The following is a 15,680-nucleotide window of genomic DNA, read 5'->3' as shown; positions in this document are numbered from 1 at the left end:
TTTTGCTTTGTTTTACATGTAAGAAAATGAACACTACAATTACTAGGTACTGTTAGTATTAAAAAGAAGACCATTATATATGTACCAGTTAACTGTAGAATTTGGTCATCAATTTCGGTCACTGCTTCATCATGCATCACCTGTCCCCCAATTATAAACTCCAGCTGTCCATCTTGAATAAGCTGATGAACCTGTAAAAGAGGAAGATATTGTGAAATGAAAGTATGAAAGACATGTTGTTATATATATGCAGGGTTTCACAGAATCTTATTGTGTAAGTACAATCAGATTGACCGGTAAACATTAAGGTGTACCCAGGGACAACTAAGATGGCTTCTGGTGCTCTACAAAATTTTGTTTTCTACTCTGGTGGTAATATCGATCTAAGAGGATCTAAGGTAAAAAAAAAAGGAAGTAGCAGTAACAAGCACTGGTAAAGTAAAGGGAGTTGCATTTGCATACTTACATATGCAAAGACTGGCATTGACTAAAGCTGTTTGCCCATCTGCAAGAATATAATAACACAAAAAGAAAACACAACACAAACAACATAAAATGCGCACAAAGACAACTCAATACACCATAACGTACTGCATTATCACTCCAATAGAAAAGAACAGCAAAATATCATGTCAACATAACCGCAGCACATACCGTTTAACACCACTTCAAATTACAATAGCACAACACAACAGCAAAATAGGAAGCCAACACCAAAAACACAACATAACCAGCCAGCAGAAAAATCAGCAGACCAGATCAGCAAGAATTCAAGAAAATATTTGAATGTAAATATGGGTTCCAGAACATTAAAAAAAAAAACACACCACATTCGTACCACCACCTAGCATACCCATACCACATCACTCATCCATGGTGGAGTGATCTATCCATCAATGCCCTCACCCAGCATATATTCATACACATCCACCCACTGCTCTTTGCACACAAACTCCAAATGATAAACAACTAAAAAGCACTGTCATTACTGGCCAGACTGAAGGGCTTTGACAATCAGTATACCCTTCAAGAGAGGCTCATGAATCTAAAATCTTACAGTATATTTGAAGTAGAATTTGTAATGCATGGCTCGCCCTCAAGAGACTGAGGTGATGTAACTGTGGCCGATGTATTTTATTTGATCTGGTGGCCTTTCAGGTAATTGGAGGCTATGTTCCACACATCTCCTTGTGGGTAACTGCAGTTCTTAATTTTTACATTAACAAGCCGCTCTTCAGACCTTATACCTTGGCCTTTACAAACACTGTATTTTAAACATCATATATAATTGTAAAGATTTGGTTATATACAGAGTGTGATATTTTTACATAGATTTCCAAATTACTATTTTTGAAGAGCCTCTAGGAGTTTAACCAATTCAGCTACAGAGGATACAGTGTATATGGTTCTCTTTCAAAGCAGCTGAAAGTAAATCTCAGGTGCTCAGTGATTTATCAGATAGTGTGGGTTTCAGTACGCTATGCACTGATATGTTGAAGGTGATGTGGTCATTAAATAATACTGCAGGACAACGTTTTCCAAAGAAAAACATCCACTTAGAGGGTCACACCAGACTAGTGGTGTGCCGAGTAGATGATCGCTGCGCGCACTGAATGCCGACAGTAATAAGTATACCTGCTCACAAAATCGCCGAGAATTGAAGGAATTCTTTTAAAACTCACTTTTTAAAATTATTTGACAAATTGTACCTGTGCCACTGATCTCCCCGCATTGCACTCCCCGTTCCCTCACTTACGGTCCGCATCCCGGGCTAATCCCAGTCTAGTTGTTTTTTCAGACAGCCGCTGCACAGCAGGGCTGAGTGGTGGATGGGAGGAGCTACGTGCTGAAAAGGCGAGGCTGGTGCGAGTGCGCTGTGTTAGAGGGTCACACCAGACTAGTGGTCTGCCGAGTAGATGATCGCTGCGCGCACTGAATGCCGACAGTAATAAGTATATCTGCTCACAAAATCGCCGAGAATTGAAGGAATTCTTTTAAAACTCACTTTTTAAAATTATTTGACAAATTGTACCTGTGCCACTGATTTCCCCGCATTGCACTCCCCGTTCCCTCACTTCCGGTCCGCATCCCCGGGCTAATCCCGGTCTTGTTGTTTTTTCAGACAGCAGGGCTGAGTGGTGGGTGGGAGGAGCTACGGGCTGAAAAGGCAAGGCTGGAGCACGCACGCCGCGGGCGGCGCACCTAAGGCAAGCCCGTCTGCGCCCGTCCGCGTCCGGCCGGGTCCAGGGGCAAAGACCCATGGCCCACACACCCAATACTCCAGGCAAACAGTAGTGTCACTAAATCGGGATACCCAGCAGTGAAATTCTTTAACTGCGGTGGCACTACAACGTGAGGGACTGTTAAAACCCCCGGGGAACATAACTAAAGGGAAGGGCACTTCAAGGGAAATAAAGAAAGCGCGGTTATTACAAAGCTGCAATCTTGCACTCCTCAATACCTGTTCGCTGCAAAAACATAACCTTGAAGTCTTTTCATTACTTCAGGAGGGTAGCATGGAAATCCTGGGGATTACGGAAACTTGGTTAGAAGAGTCGTCCATTCCTGACCTAGTCGCATCACTCCCACCAAATTTCATGGCCATTCACAAAAATAGAAGGGGAGACGTGAAGGGAGGAGGGGTAGCCTTCCTTTACAATAGCTCTTTCAAAACTGAAATCATCTGCTCAGAAAGCCTGGAGAGCGCAGATGCGCTTGTGGTTAAGTTCTGTTCCACTACCGACTGTGTGGTCATACTCCTAGTTTATCACCCCCCATGCACTCCTCTGGGTTTCATTGAAGCTCTACTGGAACTAGTCCACGATCTCCGATCACACTATGAAGGATTGGTGATAATGGGAGATTTTAACTTCCACTGGGAGAAAACTCCCAAGGACTGCCAGGCAAAGCAGTTAGAAGAGGCCATGATGGCGCTAGAACTCAATCAAAAGGTGGTGGGCGCGACACATCAGAAAGGCATACACTGGACCTGATTTGGTCCACGTTTCCAATGCCTAGCCCAGTCACGATTTCCCCCTGCTCATGGTCGGACCGCCACCTATTGCAGGGGCAGCTGGTACTCCCAGGGCGACTGGCCAATCCACCACCTGATTGGAAATCACTAAGAAGCTGGGACAAAGTTAGAGTAGAATATCTAGTATCCTCGCTAAAAGCTTCTCACCCACGTACTCGACATACAGATGACTTAGAGTCTGTGAGTCTAGACCTAAAGAGCCTTTGATGTAGGCGCACCGGTACGTAGGATGAAAATAGTGGATAGGGGAACAGGGGCCCCATGGTTTAACGAGGCCATGAGGTCACTAAAACGGTCTCTGCGCCAGAGCGAGAGAGCCTGGCGCAAGGAGTATGACTCCAGCACACGGGTCGCATACGTAAGGGCATTTGCCGCTTATAAACAAGCTATTGTACTCAGGAGGGCCGAATTCTATGAGGACCATATTGCCATGGCCCATAAGACCCAGAAAGAAATTTTAAGGTCCTGACCGAGCGGAGGAAAACTAAAGAACAGATCCCTTCCTTTACTCAAGTAGATTGCAACAAATTCCAATCCTTCTTCACAAACAAAATATCGGATCTCCTGATGGAAATCGATCACACTCCCAGTCTCAGTGGTCCCAGTAACCCTCTTCCACCCCCACCACGGGTTGCTCATCCACTAACAACATTAGTACCGCTCACCAGGGAGTCTCTGACAGTATTGATGGGCCGAGTGAATCTCTGACAGAATTGATGGGCCGAGTGAAGTCTGGATCGCCAGCGGACCCCTGTCCACCTAGGATCTTTAAGTTCGCTCTGCCAGGGATAGAGGATGATGTACTCTTCCTTCTCAATAGGTCCCTAGAAACAGGACAGGTCCCGAACGACTTTAAGGAGGCTCGCCTGATCCCGCTGCTAAAGAAACCTGGGGCCGACGCCAAGGTCTTGAAAAATTTCAGGCCTATTTCACAACTGCCATTTTTGGCTAAGGTAATCGAACAACATGTCCTGCCCCCACTCTCGAGCCACTTCGAAAAAAATCATCTCCGAGAACACAACCAGGCCGGCTTCAGGGCTCATCACAGCACGGAACTGGTCATGCTTTCCGTGCTGGATGACCTGAGGCTTAGGGGAGACAAAAAAGATCCATGTGCCCTGGTGCTGCTGGACCTCTCTCCGGCATTTGATACGGTCAATCATGACTGACTATTGTTGCGGTTGGGGGGCTTCGACATCCAAGGCACAGACCAAGCCTGGCTGGCTTCGTTCCTTAATAATCGTTCGCAGAGAGTCCAACTGACAGACTTGGTGTCCAAACCAGCATGTCTTACTTGTGGACTACCCCAGGGCTCAGCACTCTCACCCCTCTTGTTTAACGCATACCTGCAGCCCTTGGTCGCGGCGCTTAACTCGTTGGAGTGCCGGCTCTACAACTACACTGACGATACTCAGATTATCATACAAATCGACAATTCACCCACAGCTCATTTGAGACTTCAAAATATATTAAAATTCACAGTAAACTGGATGACAGCAAATTCGCTTAAGATAAACCCTGATAAAACAGAGGTGCTGGCAATTACCACAGCAGCCAGCCCCTGGAATGATCTCCTGCGGCCAATAGAACTGGGTCCTGCTCTGAAACCAGCGGTGGCTGTGAAAAGTTTGGGCATCGATATAGATGCCAAACTCTCTATGTCAAAACAAGTCTCGTCAGTTGTTGGCACCTGTACGGGCCTATTAAGGCAACTGCGGAAAATATCTCCATTGCTGACCTCGGCCACGCTCAGACGGGCGGTATCTGCTAAGATTCTGGCACGTCTGGACTATGGCAACTCGTTATATGCCGGCCTCCCCCAACAACAGCTAGCCAGACTTCAAACAGTCATGAATGATGCAGCCACACTAATCCTAAAACGACCGAGAAGGACGCATGCCACGCCATTGTTACGGGAGCTTCACTGGCTCCCAATTAGGCAGAGAGTTAAGTTCAAGGGCTCCTGCATTACACATAAAGCTCTACATGGGCAAGCCCCAAAGTACACCAGGGAGCGGCTGATCCCTTATGTCCCGAGCAGGACATTGCGATCAGCAGAGGCCACCCTCTTGGTGTGTCCGCGCTTTAAATTATCCTCATTAGGTGGGCAAGCCTTCTCCAATGCAATTCCAACGGCTTGGAACAACTGGCCGTTAAGCCTGCGCAAGGAAACGCGCCTGCTACCCTTTAGGAAAATGCTTAAAACTGTGCTTTTCTCGAAGGCTTGGAGCACGTCCTAGTGGTCCTTTCTATCGCTCTCTCCACATAGTTAAATGTGCACCCTCTGATAAGCGCTTAGAGACCCCTGGGTGATAAGGCGCTCTATAAATCAAATAAATAAATAAATAAACTTGATAAGACATTCATTTCTTATTTCGCTCAGGTGTGAATCACTTGCAGAGATAAAATTAATTGGAAAGAAGGTGGGGAAGTTGCAAGTTGGGATAACAAAAATTAAAAGTACTTGTTTTGTACACGTAAGCTAAACATCAGCAAATGCTGTGCCAAAGACACAGTGCAAGATAAGATAACAGGACTAAGCAACATAGATGACCCAGGAGACAGTACAATGATCCAATAAGAATGTGGCTTCGCCAGAGACATGATACAAACTTTGCAGGAGACATGAAACATCTGCATGCTAACCCTCAGGTTTTAGGATTGAGAACCCTTTCTGTGCTAAAATATGCATTGCTCGAATGAAAATCATTTAACAACCACATTTTTCACATTAACAACAGTGAAGGCATAGAGAGGCACAACAATGCCCACAGCCACTTTACCCAATAGACTATGAAGCCCCCCTTGCCTTTTCACCAGCTTTTTCACGGCTGGATCCCTGCCAAGAAAAGGCTGTTGGAAAGGCAACTCGTAATGTGTACAGAAGTGCTGGGTTTAGCACCTCCTCCATTATCCTCTGCTTTAAACACTGTCACCACCTTGCAGGCGGTATTGTAGCTGGCTGGTTGCAGTCCGATTGCAGCACTCTTAATACGGCCGTCAAGGTCACAGCGGTCAGACCACAACGCGGGTTCAGCGCTCTCAGGACCGCCGAACTTGTAATTAGGCCCATAGCAAATAAAAAATGTAACAAACAGTAACAAGCTCACTTACAGGTACTGGCCAGGTGAGTGTATCTAGGGTGAACTGAATTTCTAGTGTGTATGCAGACGGAATATCTGAAGGCTGGATTCATCCCACTAGGGTTGCAAGTGGGCACATGAATCACTAAGAATATGAGATCTATGTATACATATAAAATGTGATTTGACATGATTTGGTATCTTGAATACAATGTTGAAACAAGCTTTGAGGTTTGTGTTGCACTTATTAGTGAACATTAAATGCATACAGTGATTGAGCGGTCTATCCTTTTATTTTAACTAAATGATACATCTGTGAAGTGCTGTTTATGAGGATAGCAAATTATCAAGATTCTTGTGGATTTAAGTGCAGCTCAAGCTTAGTTATATAATTCACTAGCGAGCCAGCAGCATTCATTAAGCCACTCACTGAAGAAGCCATTTAAAACTGCAGCCTGAGGAGGAGTATTAAACTGCCATTTTTAACTGGCAAAACAAACCTTTTGCCAGGCCTAAAACTCGTTTTAGATACATACAACTCACCTCGAGGTAGGCCCTAAAAAACCCATAGGGAAGAGTACATTGTATTAAAAAGTAGGACATGTGTTTTAAGTTTGACAAGATCTGTAGTGAAAAACTCCTAAATTCGTTTTCACTACTGTAAGACCTATCTGTACAATTGGATAAAAATGTTTTACTTTATCACATTTAATAAATGCTAACATTCAAGCTAGCCTGGCTAATGACGGCGGATTAGCCAGAAACCGGTCCCAGGATGCTTGTTTCCGGTCTAGAGAAGACATGGCTTGGCAGTTCGGGTTGGACTGTTCCCATGAGGCACTGAGTCAGACTGATTTGCATATGGCCATGTCTGAACTGGGGTGGCGCTTTGATCTTTTAGGCACTACATTTCAATAACAAATAAAAAAAATGTATAACTCTGGTTCTACTAATTGGATGTAATAAATGTTTGTGTCATTTTATTCATTAAAACATTTTCTATTTTCCTTCATTGGTGTGGGATTTTACTTGTGTTGTATTTTCACTTTATTACTGCTTGAGTACTGCATAAACACTGTTTTTGTGCCAAGCTACCAGAGAGTTAAGCACAGGATGTGGAGAAGTGTGGCTCACTGGTTAGAGGAGGCAGACCTGGAAACAGAGGTCAGCCCGGGACCAGGGTTCAATTCCCGGCTCAGCGGGGTCTTGAGTCCTAAAATGTCCATGGACTCGACAATTCTCGCTCCGGTGCCTACTTGATTCACGGGTTCACACTCTGCGACTCTGGGCAATAGCTTGCTTAATCTCCACAACGGCCCCTCGCGGCGGGATGCCTGGCTTTCACCTTGCGGATACCCTGCAGGGGTTATCTCACAGGGGAATACCTGGACGGGTTCCCTAAGCAAGCGCTTAGAAACCGCTCGGTGATTTGCGCTATATAAATTCCTGTACATTTACATTTACATTTACAGGTTAATTTAGTGACTTTTGTCGTTCACCCTGACATGGATTGTGATTATTTCTGGAAAATGATTTCCACTTCCCCCACCCCCATCAATATCCCGATTTCTTACAAGAGGTAACTCGGTTGTGGCTGGGTAATGCAAAGTAATGTAGTCTTCTTTAAAGAAAGGAGTCTTTAACCCTTTCCAAACTTGGAGTTGCATTGAGTGAATAGGTGTAAAATAACTGCTGTATTTTTAAATTGTTTACACTTCTTAGTCTGAAAACTGATGATGCCCTGGCTGATGGCATCCAGAGAACAACCAAAGATGGTGAGCTTGTTTGCAAGATAAGCAGGGATGCTGTTGTGATAGTGTAAATAATACAGCTGGTTTTGAAAATGGTGTGTGGCGACAAGGGGAGCCTAATTAGCTCCATCAGAATGGGGGTGATGTGATCATATTTTTTAAGGCACTGGATAAGACTTGTTGCGTCATGCACTATCCCAGTATGGAATCTGGGAGGCCAAAGGGCAGGGTCTTTACTACCATCCAGATGCAAAAGTACGAGGGCTTGAACAGCAGTTTGGAAATCACTTTCTGTAAGGAACAGTTTGCCTTTCTAAAGAAGAGAGAGCTGGTTACAGACCATCTCTGTTGTTTTGCTACATGCTCCTTGAGGGTGAGGATGGTCATCCAGGCCTGGATAAAGTACAAGCAGTGTTTGAGACATTGGATGGCTGGAGCAGAACCGCCTTTCAAGCAGAGTTAGCCCTCATCAGCAAACTGGTGAATTTTTATGTTTTCTGTGAACAGGGCACCAGGCAGCACCAGGTAGCACCAGGATGAAAATGCCAGGAGACTGTCTCGAACCCTGGGAAACTCCACAGGTGATAATGAATTTTTATGACCTGGATATACCTAACGGAACAAACTGATGCCAGCTGGAAAGGTAGGAGGAGTACCAGTGAAGGGTATTGCCTGTGAATTCCATTCAAGACTCCACAGGGTGTATGCAGGTAGGATGTCGGAAGCAGATAAGAGGTCCAGCAATATCAAGAGACTGGGTCATCTTAATCTGTGGGCAAGAAGGAATTATCTGAAATGTGCAACATTGTGTCTCTGTGTTGCAGCATGATCTGAAACTAGACTGCAAGCCGTGAGGAGAAGGTTAGTACTGATGTGATCTTAGAGTTGAACATAGACTGCTTTTTCAATGAACTTGCTGATGAATAGTAGTTGAGTAATGGGCTAGTAGATGATCATCAGGGTTCAGTGTATGTTTCTTTAAGAGTAGGAGGATATGGCCTGTCTTGACAGTGTCTGGGAAAATGCCTTGAGTGCGGGAGGAATTGACAATGGTAAGCAGAAGTTAGAGAACATTCCCAGAGAGAGCTAGGATGAAGGTAAGATAATAAGAGGTGGATTTGAGGGAGTTGAATATATCTGGGTGATCTGGTAGTGATATGCCTTTGAACGCGGACAATTACAGGACTGGGAAGCAGTGGGCGTTGGAGATGAAGCAGGCTGATGAATGGTAGGTGAGTAATGCTGAGGTCATCAGGGTCTATTGTAGGTTTCTTTAGGGGTATGAGGATATAGCCTGTCTTAAGAGCTTCTGGAAAGATGTCTTGAGTGACGGGGAATTGGCAATGGTAAGTAGGGGTTGGAAAGCGTCCCCCGAGAGAGAGCGTTGATGAAGGACGAGGGTAAGACATCTTCCTAAGAAGTGATTTTGAGGAAGTTGAGTATGCCAGCGAGAACTGGGAAAGATAGGCCTTTGAAAGTTGACAATTTTAGAATTGGAAATGGGTGGATGTAAAAAATTAGGCCGGCTTGGTATTTTCGATGTGCTGTCAGATATTCTGTACTTTTAAATTGAAGATGTTGATGGCATTGACCTTTTCTTATGAGTGAGGAATAAGTGGCCCAGCAGCGAGCTGATGTAGTTCCCCATTGTCGTGAAAAGTGTTATTTTGTTTGTAGCACTGTGCCTCAATAGTCATCTGTATATACGAAGAGTTCAATAAAATAGCAGATGTGCACATTTTATTAAGATGATGGCACAACATACCTTCCCATGACTAAATGAGGACCATCTAGATTTAGCTATGATTGGTTAAGGAACAGTAAGAAGTACATATAAAAATGATTACCTGCTGCCTTTGAGTTTCAGTAGCTACAGTGTCCCACCAAAGTCGAAAAAACTCTTGCTCGACTGCAATAAATTTGCGCTGTTTAACTTTTATTAGTTCTTCCACAACAGAAGTGTAAACATTGGCTGCATAAGCATGCATACTTTCCTAAGGAAAGAAAAAACAATAAAATGATCAATACATTTCAAAAGCATATATAAACAAGCCGATGAATGTAATTGATTTAACAAAACAAAGCCTTCAGAACAAAGATGAATTATTCAGTGCAGAGGCACTATGCACACAAGTACCTTTAGATTTGGAAATGAGGATAGTATATTGTGATTACATTTTGATAGGCATTTCAGGTGGTCAAATTCAGGTACCTTTTCATTTGCAGATAAAGCACCCTTGCTAAATCTGAGATAAAATTACCTGTAAGCCTCAGATTTAGTTACAGGTATGAAGAAAAATGTCTTACACAACAACAGATCCCTGAGTCACAGTATTTGGAAAGTACAAAACCAAATCCAAAAATGTTGGCAAGTAGACCCTGCAAGGCTGGGGGCATACTTTGACGTATAACTATCTAGGTGTCTGGTTTTTAGACCCTGGCACAACACTGAAACACATCTCGAATTTTAAAAAAAGCACCTAGCTTAATTCTGGCTTTGAGCAAGAGAAATACAAACTCTACAGTCTAACAGCGGAAGCCTTACTAAAGGTTATGCAAGCAAAATGTAGATCTACAATCGCCCATGGACACCAGAGGCCTTTTGTCACACTTCTGACTGACTTTACATACATTTCAGTGTATGGCATACAGAATTCTTTTTCAACTGCCTCACAGATAGTCTTGAATTTGAGTTGTTCAGACACACCACAATGCCATGCTTGGCAAACCATAATCCTTAAAGATGATATTAGAAGAGATATTCAAGGCCAAGAACAACCCATGGTCAAAATACTTAACCTAAGATAACATGCTAGAAATGCTAATGGGAAGAATAGGAATCGTACAATGAACTTTTCCTATAAAGAAATAAAAACTAAAGAGGCAGATACTGAATATATCGAGAGTTACAGACTTACATAAACTCGAACTGTCAGGCCATGTCCATCAATGATCTTTTCCTACTAGCACAATGTAGTACTATCGAAGGGTGCCATCCAGTGGGACATGCCGTCAGAAAATACCCATTAAGGATTACAGACTAAGCACACAGTCACACACACTGTAGGTTCTGTAACTACGAGAATGAATCCATTTTGCATCAGCTTTGCTGCTGTACTGAATTTAACTCTGCATAATTATTTAAACAATGTTTTTTAAAATATAGGATCTTTACTTGGCGCAGAGGATCTGAAATTCTGCCTTAACACCAGTAATATAACTGATCTTGTCATTGCTGCAAAATTCTTAATCATAGCATATAAAAGAATGAATGATTCTTAATTACCCATGCTCCATCGACCAGCACAAGGCCAAAGGACAGCACTGGAAGCAGACACCAGACTCAGGTTGCTATCAGTGTCCACTCAGTCATAGTGCCTCATGACAACCACAGCAATGCTAGGATATTGTCTAACACAGAAAAATTGAATGTATTACAATTGCACTTGCTTTCAAGGTAAGACCAATCTTACTTAGGTGTATGCACTCTATCAGCACATTATCATGATCCTGTTGAGTGCTGCCAAAAATCAAAATATTGTCACTATAATTAATTCAGTTTATAAGTTGTCTAATTATAATTTTTATTGTCTCTGGAAACATTTGGCAGCTGAATATATTCCAAAATGTAATTGTTTACATAGTTCATAGTGCACAGAAAATGTTGCTATGTATCTTGACTGTTCTTCTATCTCCACCCTTTGCATAAAAATAATTTGGAGAACACCACCATCCTCGGATATCTCCCTCTCTCATTCACCACAGTGGGCAATTTCAAGCCCACGCATATTCAGGTGTAATCTGTATTCACTTTGGGCACCACAACTATAGGAGAAACACATGGTGTTGGACCAGTCGCAGATTCTATGGTATCATTGCTAGACCTGTCACCTTTGGGGTGGTCTTCCTCCTAACTTTTTACCCCTCCTCCTCTATTTAGTTGAACTTATTTTTGCTGGCCTAGGATACTGTGCACTTTAGCACTGCTAACCAGTGCTAAAGTGCTTATCCTGACTCCCTTAAAACATGGTTACATTTCTTTATACCCTATTGGTATATTTAATTTAGTTATAAGCCCCTTGTAGAGTTGTATACCATATACCCAGGACCCGTAAATTAAATGCTACCAGTGGGCCTACAGCACTTATTGTGCCACCCATTTGCAGAGCACCTCAAAACATTTCCAAGGCCTGCCACTGGGCCCTGAATGAAGTTTCATATTACCATGTCTACTTTGCAATAAAAACCCCTAGCCAAGCCTTAAACTCCCCTTCTATTACATAAATGTCACCACTAACGTAGGCCCTAAGAAACCCATAGGGCAGGGTGCCTTGTAATTTAAAGATTGGACACATATGTTTTAATCTTACATGTCCTGGTAGTGAAAAAAAAATTTCACTACTTGAGACCTACCCCAACCCGTAGGATAACATTAGAGATTCCTTATGACATTGAATAAGCTGGACTTTCCAATTGGAAGCAGAAAGCTATTTCATGTTTGGTGACCATAGAATTGTAATGAAAACCCCTATTTAATGGTAAAGTTGGATGTTTGATTCACATTTCCAAAATGCCACTTTTTGAAAGTCAGCATTTTTTTACCCTTAGTCCTTTTGTCTTTGTAACCGGTCTTCAATCACATGACTGGGTGTAATTGACAGACTTTGTGAATTCCTCCCAGAGAATCACAAAATAGAGCGATTAGGTTTGTATGAATGGACCATCTGCTGGCAGGATGGATGGTGAAGCTGAGCAGAGCCCCACCTGCAACTAAATAAGGTGCTCTGCCTACACACAAAGGACCAAACACCTCCAAATTGTTACTGCAGCCAGCTTGGAGCTAGGGAGGGGAGCCAGGAAATTCCATGCACTTCAAAGCCACTGTCTAAAAGCTTCTCCCACCTTCCAGGAGGGCACCAGGGTGTGAGCATAGGACCTCAGACACCAACTCTTCACTTCATTCCCGACACTGAAGGACTCTCAGAGGACTTCCTGCTGTTGTAGTCTGCTGTCCACTCTGCTTTGCTATACCTGGAAGGACTGTTTTTAACGCCTTAAATGAAAACAACATACCGGTCTCATGGAAAAAATCTATCATTATACCAGTCTTTAAGAAGGGAGATAGGTCGATAAAAAGAGGGGTCCTGTCTATCTCTCTAATAGATTCCAGGGTCAAAACTTTGGGGCGGGTAATCTTGCATAAAATTACAGACTGGATTAATGTCAGAGGGCTCCTGTCTAACCTACAATATGGGTTTAGATCGAAAAGGAGCACATTAGACCAATGCCTTAACTTGCAACTGTTAGTGGATAAATACACTAAGGTCAAAGAGGGGTCAATGTACTTGGGGTTCATGGACCTCTCTTCGGCTTTTGATCTCGTAAACAGGGCCAAGTTATGGCAAATTTTAATTAACATGGGTCTTGATCGGGCCTTAGTTGACCTTTTGGCAGACCTACATTCTGGCCTTTTGGCCTCTGTCAGGGTTACTTCTGAGGGGCGTTGCACTAATCATTTTAACTCTGAAAGGGGGGTCAGGCAAGGGTGTATCCTGGCCCGCTTCTTTTTACGGTATACATAAATGCCCTTGAACCTGTTTTAAAGGATGCTACCCTTGACATACCGCGCATAGGGGAACTGGGCATCCCAGTTCTCCTCTACGCGGATGACGCTGTCCTTCTTTCACGGACAGGGGTTGGTTTACAGCGGCTGCTGGATGCATTTGGGAACTTTATGGGATCTTTGGATCTTAAAATAAATGTAAACAAGTCCCAAATCATGATTATGCGGAAGTGCTCTAGGAAAAAGCAGTTTAAAACTTTTTTTTGTGGCAAAGATGAACTTTGCAGGGTGCCCACATTCCCCTATTTGGGGATTACATTTGATGAGAGAGGGAATTGGGGACCGCAGCTTAAAAATAGAAACATCTCCTTTGCAAGAACAACCTCTGCATTCCAGGGCTTTACGAAAAAACTTGGGGCTAGGCCCATAGCAGCACTAATGAAGATCTATAGGGCAAAATGCCTCTCAGTAGCCACGTATGGCAGCTCAATATGGGGATATAGTTCCCCTGATTGTTTACAGGTTACCGAAAATAAATTTATGAGACCTGTCCTTTCGGTACCACAGTCTACGCCCTCTTATACCATCCATTCTGAACTGGGGGTAGGCTTTATTTCTGACAAGATAAGTATGGCCCCGTACTATGTTGGTTGAAGACCTGGATAAATCAGGAAATCTCCCTGAACCATACTATCATGAAAGACTGCCTCCTTCTACAGAACTACAGTAGGAGTGAGTGGTTGACCTACATTAAAAACACCCTGTTCAAACTTGGGAGACCGGAGATTTTCTCCTCTCCGGAGTCAATAAGACCAGAGGATATTGCTCTAGTTAAGGGAGCAATGGAAGACTTGCTGTCCTTGGAGAGAGAGGAACGCAAATTAAAAAAACCTACTGTAAGGGCTAATCTCATTATTGTTGGTTCATGTGGTCCTGAAACGTACCTTAATGTGGTGAATCGTCCCTTCCATAGGTTTCTCCTAACCCGCTTCCGTTTTAATTTGATACACTTGAATTTAGGACTGTTTCCTACCTGGAGTACCCCAAAAAAAGCACCGCCGTGTTCTTGGGACAACTTTTCTACCCAGAACACAATGCATTTTTTGATGTTCTGTAGTCACTACACGGAATTAAGGATGACATTTTTGGTCCCAATACTCAAGGAGGGGGGCTTTTTGCAGGTCAAGCCTGCCCTCCTTTATTTGCAATTATTACAGTCTCCTAGGATCATCTTTCATGTTGCAAGCTTTTTGGTGGGCGCTGTAAGGATTAGAAATAAGAAAAACTGTCTGATCAATTGTACATAAATGAATTTGGACGTATAGATGTATGATGATGATTATACCCCAAGAATTGTCTGGGATGGCGTTCAAAAGGGTTAATGTTCTTATCTTATTTATTTTCTTAATCGTGAAACTTTCACTCTATGAACATTTTTGGATGATTTTTAATTGGATCATGATTTTGTTTTTATCTTGTATTAATGTGTGTATTTACTTGTATAGTTCCACTGCCTTTTCATGATATTAATTTATCGAAATAAAGTATTCTGACTGACTGACTGCTTTGTTGATTTGAGCCTACCTTGAACCCACAGAGGCCAGTCCTGCTGTTGAGCCCTGCATTTTCACCTGAACCCAGGACTACCAGAGTGACTTCAAGTGCTAGCTTGCTGGCCTCCTGTTCAGGGCACAGGTGCAACACAGGGACACAAAAAGCTCCCACCATCTTAAACTAGCACCTGGGCCAGCCTGAGTAAGTCCTGAACCCCCACGTCGTCTCCCACCAGTCCTGGACCACTGGTTGTGGTGCTAAAGGTGCCCAGATGGCCAAATTCCAAAACTGTGGACTTGGACATTTTGGGGCCAAAAGGTGCTCTGAGAACCAGGAGGAGACCAGGACCAACCGGCTTGCCTATCTGCCCAAGTTGCATGGCTGGCAGAATTGACTTTGCAGTTTCTCCCAACAAAGTCTTCTGCGCAGCAGCAAATCATTTTCAGCAGTCCCACGCCAAAGGTTCATTCGGCTTCGTGGAACTGTTTCTGCCAGAAGCCTTGTCCCGCTGAACTTTACCTTCTCAGAACATTTTTCTCAAAATGCCTTTAAGTATGAAGATCAGAGCTGAACGAGCCCAACCCACTTCTTGTATCTCAGCCTTTTTGACTTAGTCTCGGGTGACAAGATGTCTGGGGTTGGCGCTTTGATCTTTTAGGTGCTAGTTTTTACTTATAACTATTAAAAATTCAAAA

The 15,680-nt window shown here is 43.4% G+C and overlaps 1 protein-coding gene across 1 annotated transcript in view; it reads right to left on the bottom strand.

Moving 5' to 3' along the window:
* The window catches only part of MAN2B2 (mannosidase alpha class 2B member 2), a 371,121-nt gene that overhangs the window by 325,723 nt on the left and 29,718 nt on the right, over positions 1 to 15,680 (bottom strand). Inside the window, exons 2-3 of the mRNA XM_078678503.1 lie at positions 9,716 to 9,862; positions 86 to 191 (exon numbers count right to left, since the gene is read on the bottom strand). Coding sequence (XP_078534629.1) covers positions 86 to 191; positions 9,716 to 9,862 — 253 coding nt within the window. The remainder of the gene's footprint in view (positions 1 to 85; positions 192 to 9,715; positions 9,863 to 15,680) is intronic.

This window comes from Lissotriton helveticus, chromosome 2_2, assembly GCF_964261635.1.
Source record: "Lissotriton helveticus chromosome 2_2, aLisHel1.1, whole genome shotgun sequence".
NCBI lineage: Eukaryota > Metazoa > Chordata > Amphibia > Caudata > Salamandridae > Lissotriton > Lissotriton helveticus.
Note: the sequence above shows the minus strand (reverse complement) of the source record. Positions and strands in the feature narration are given on the sequence as shown.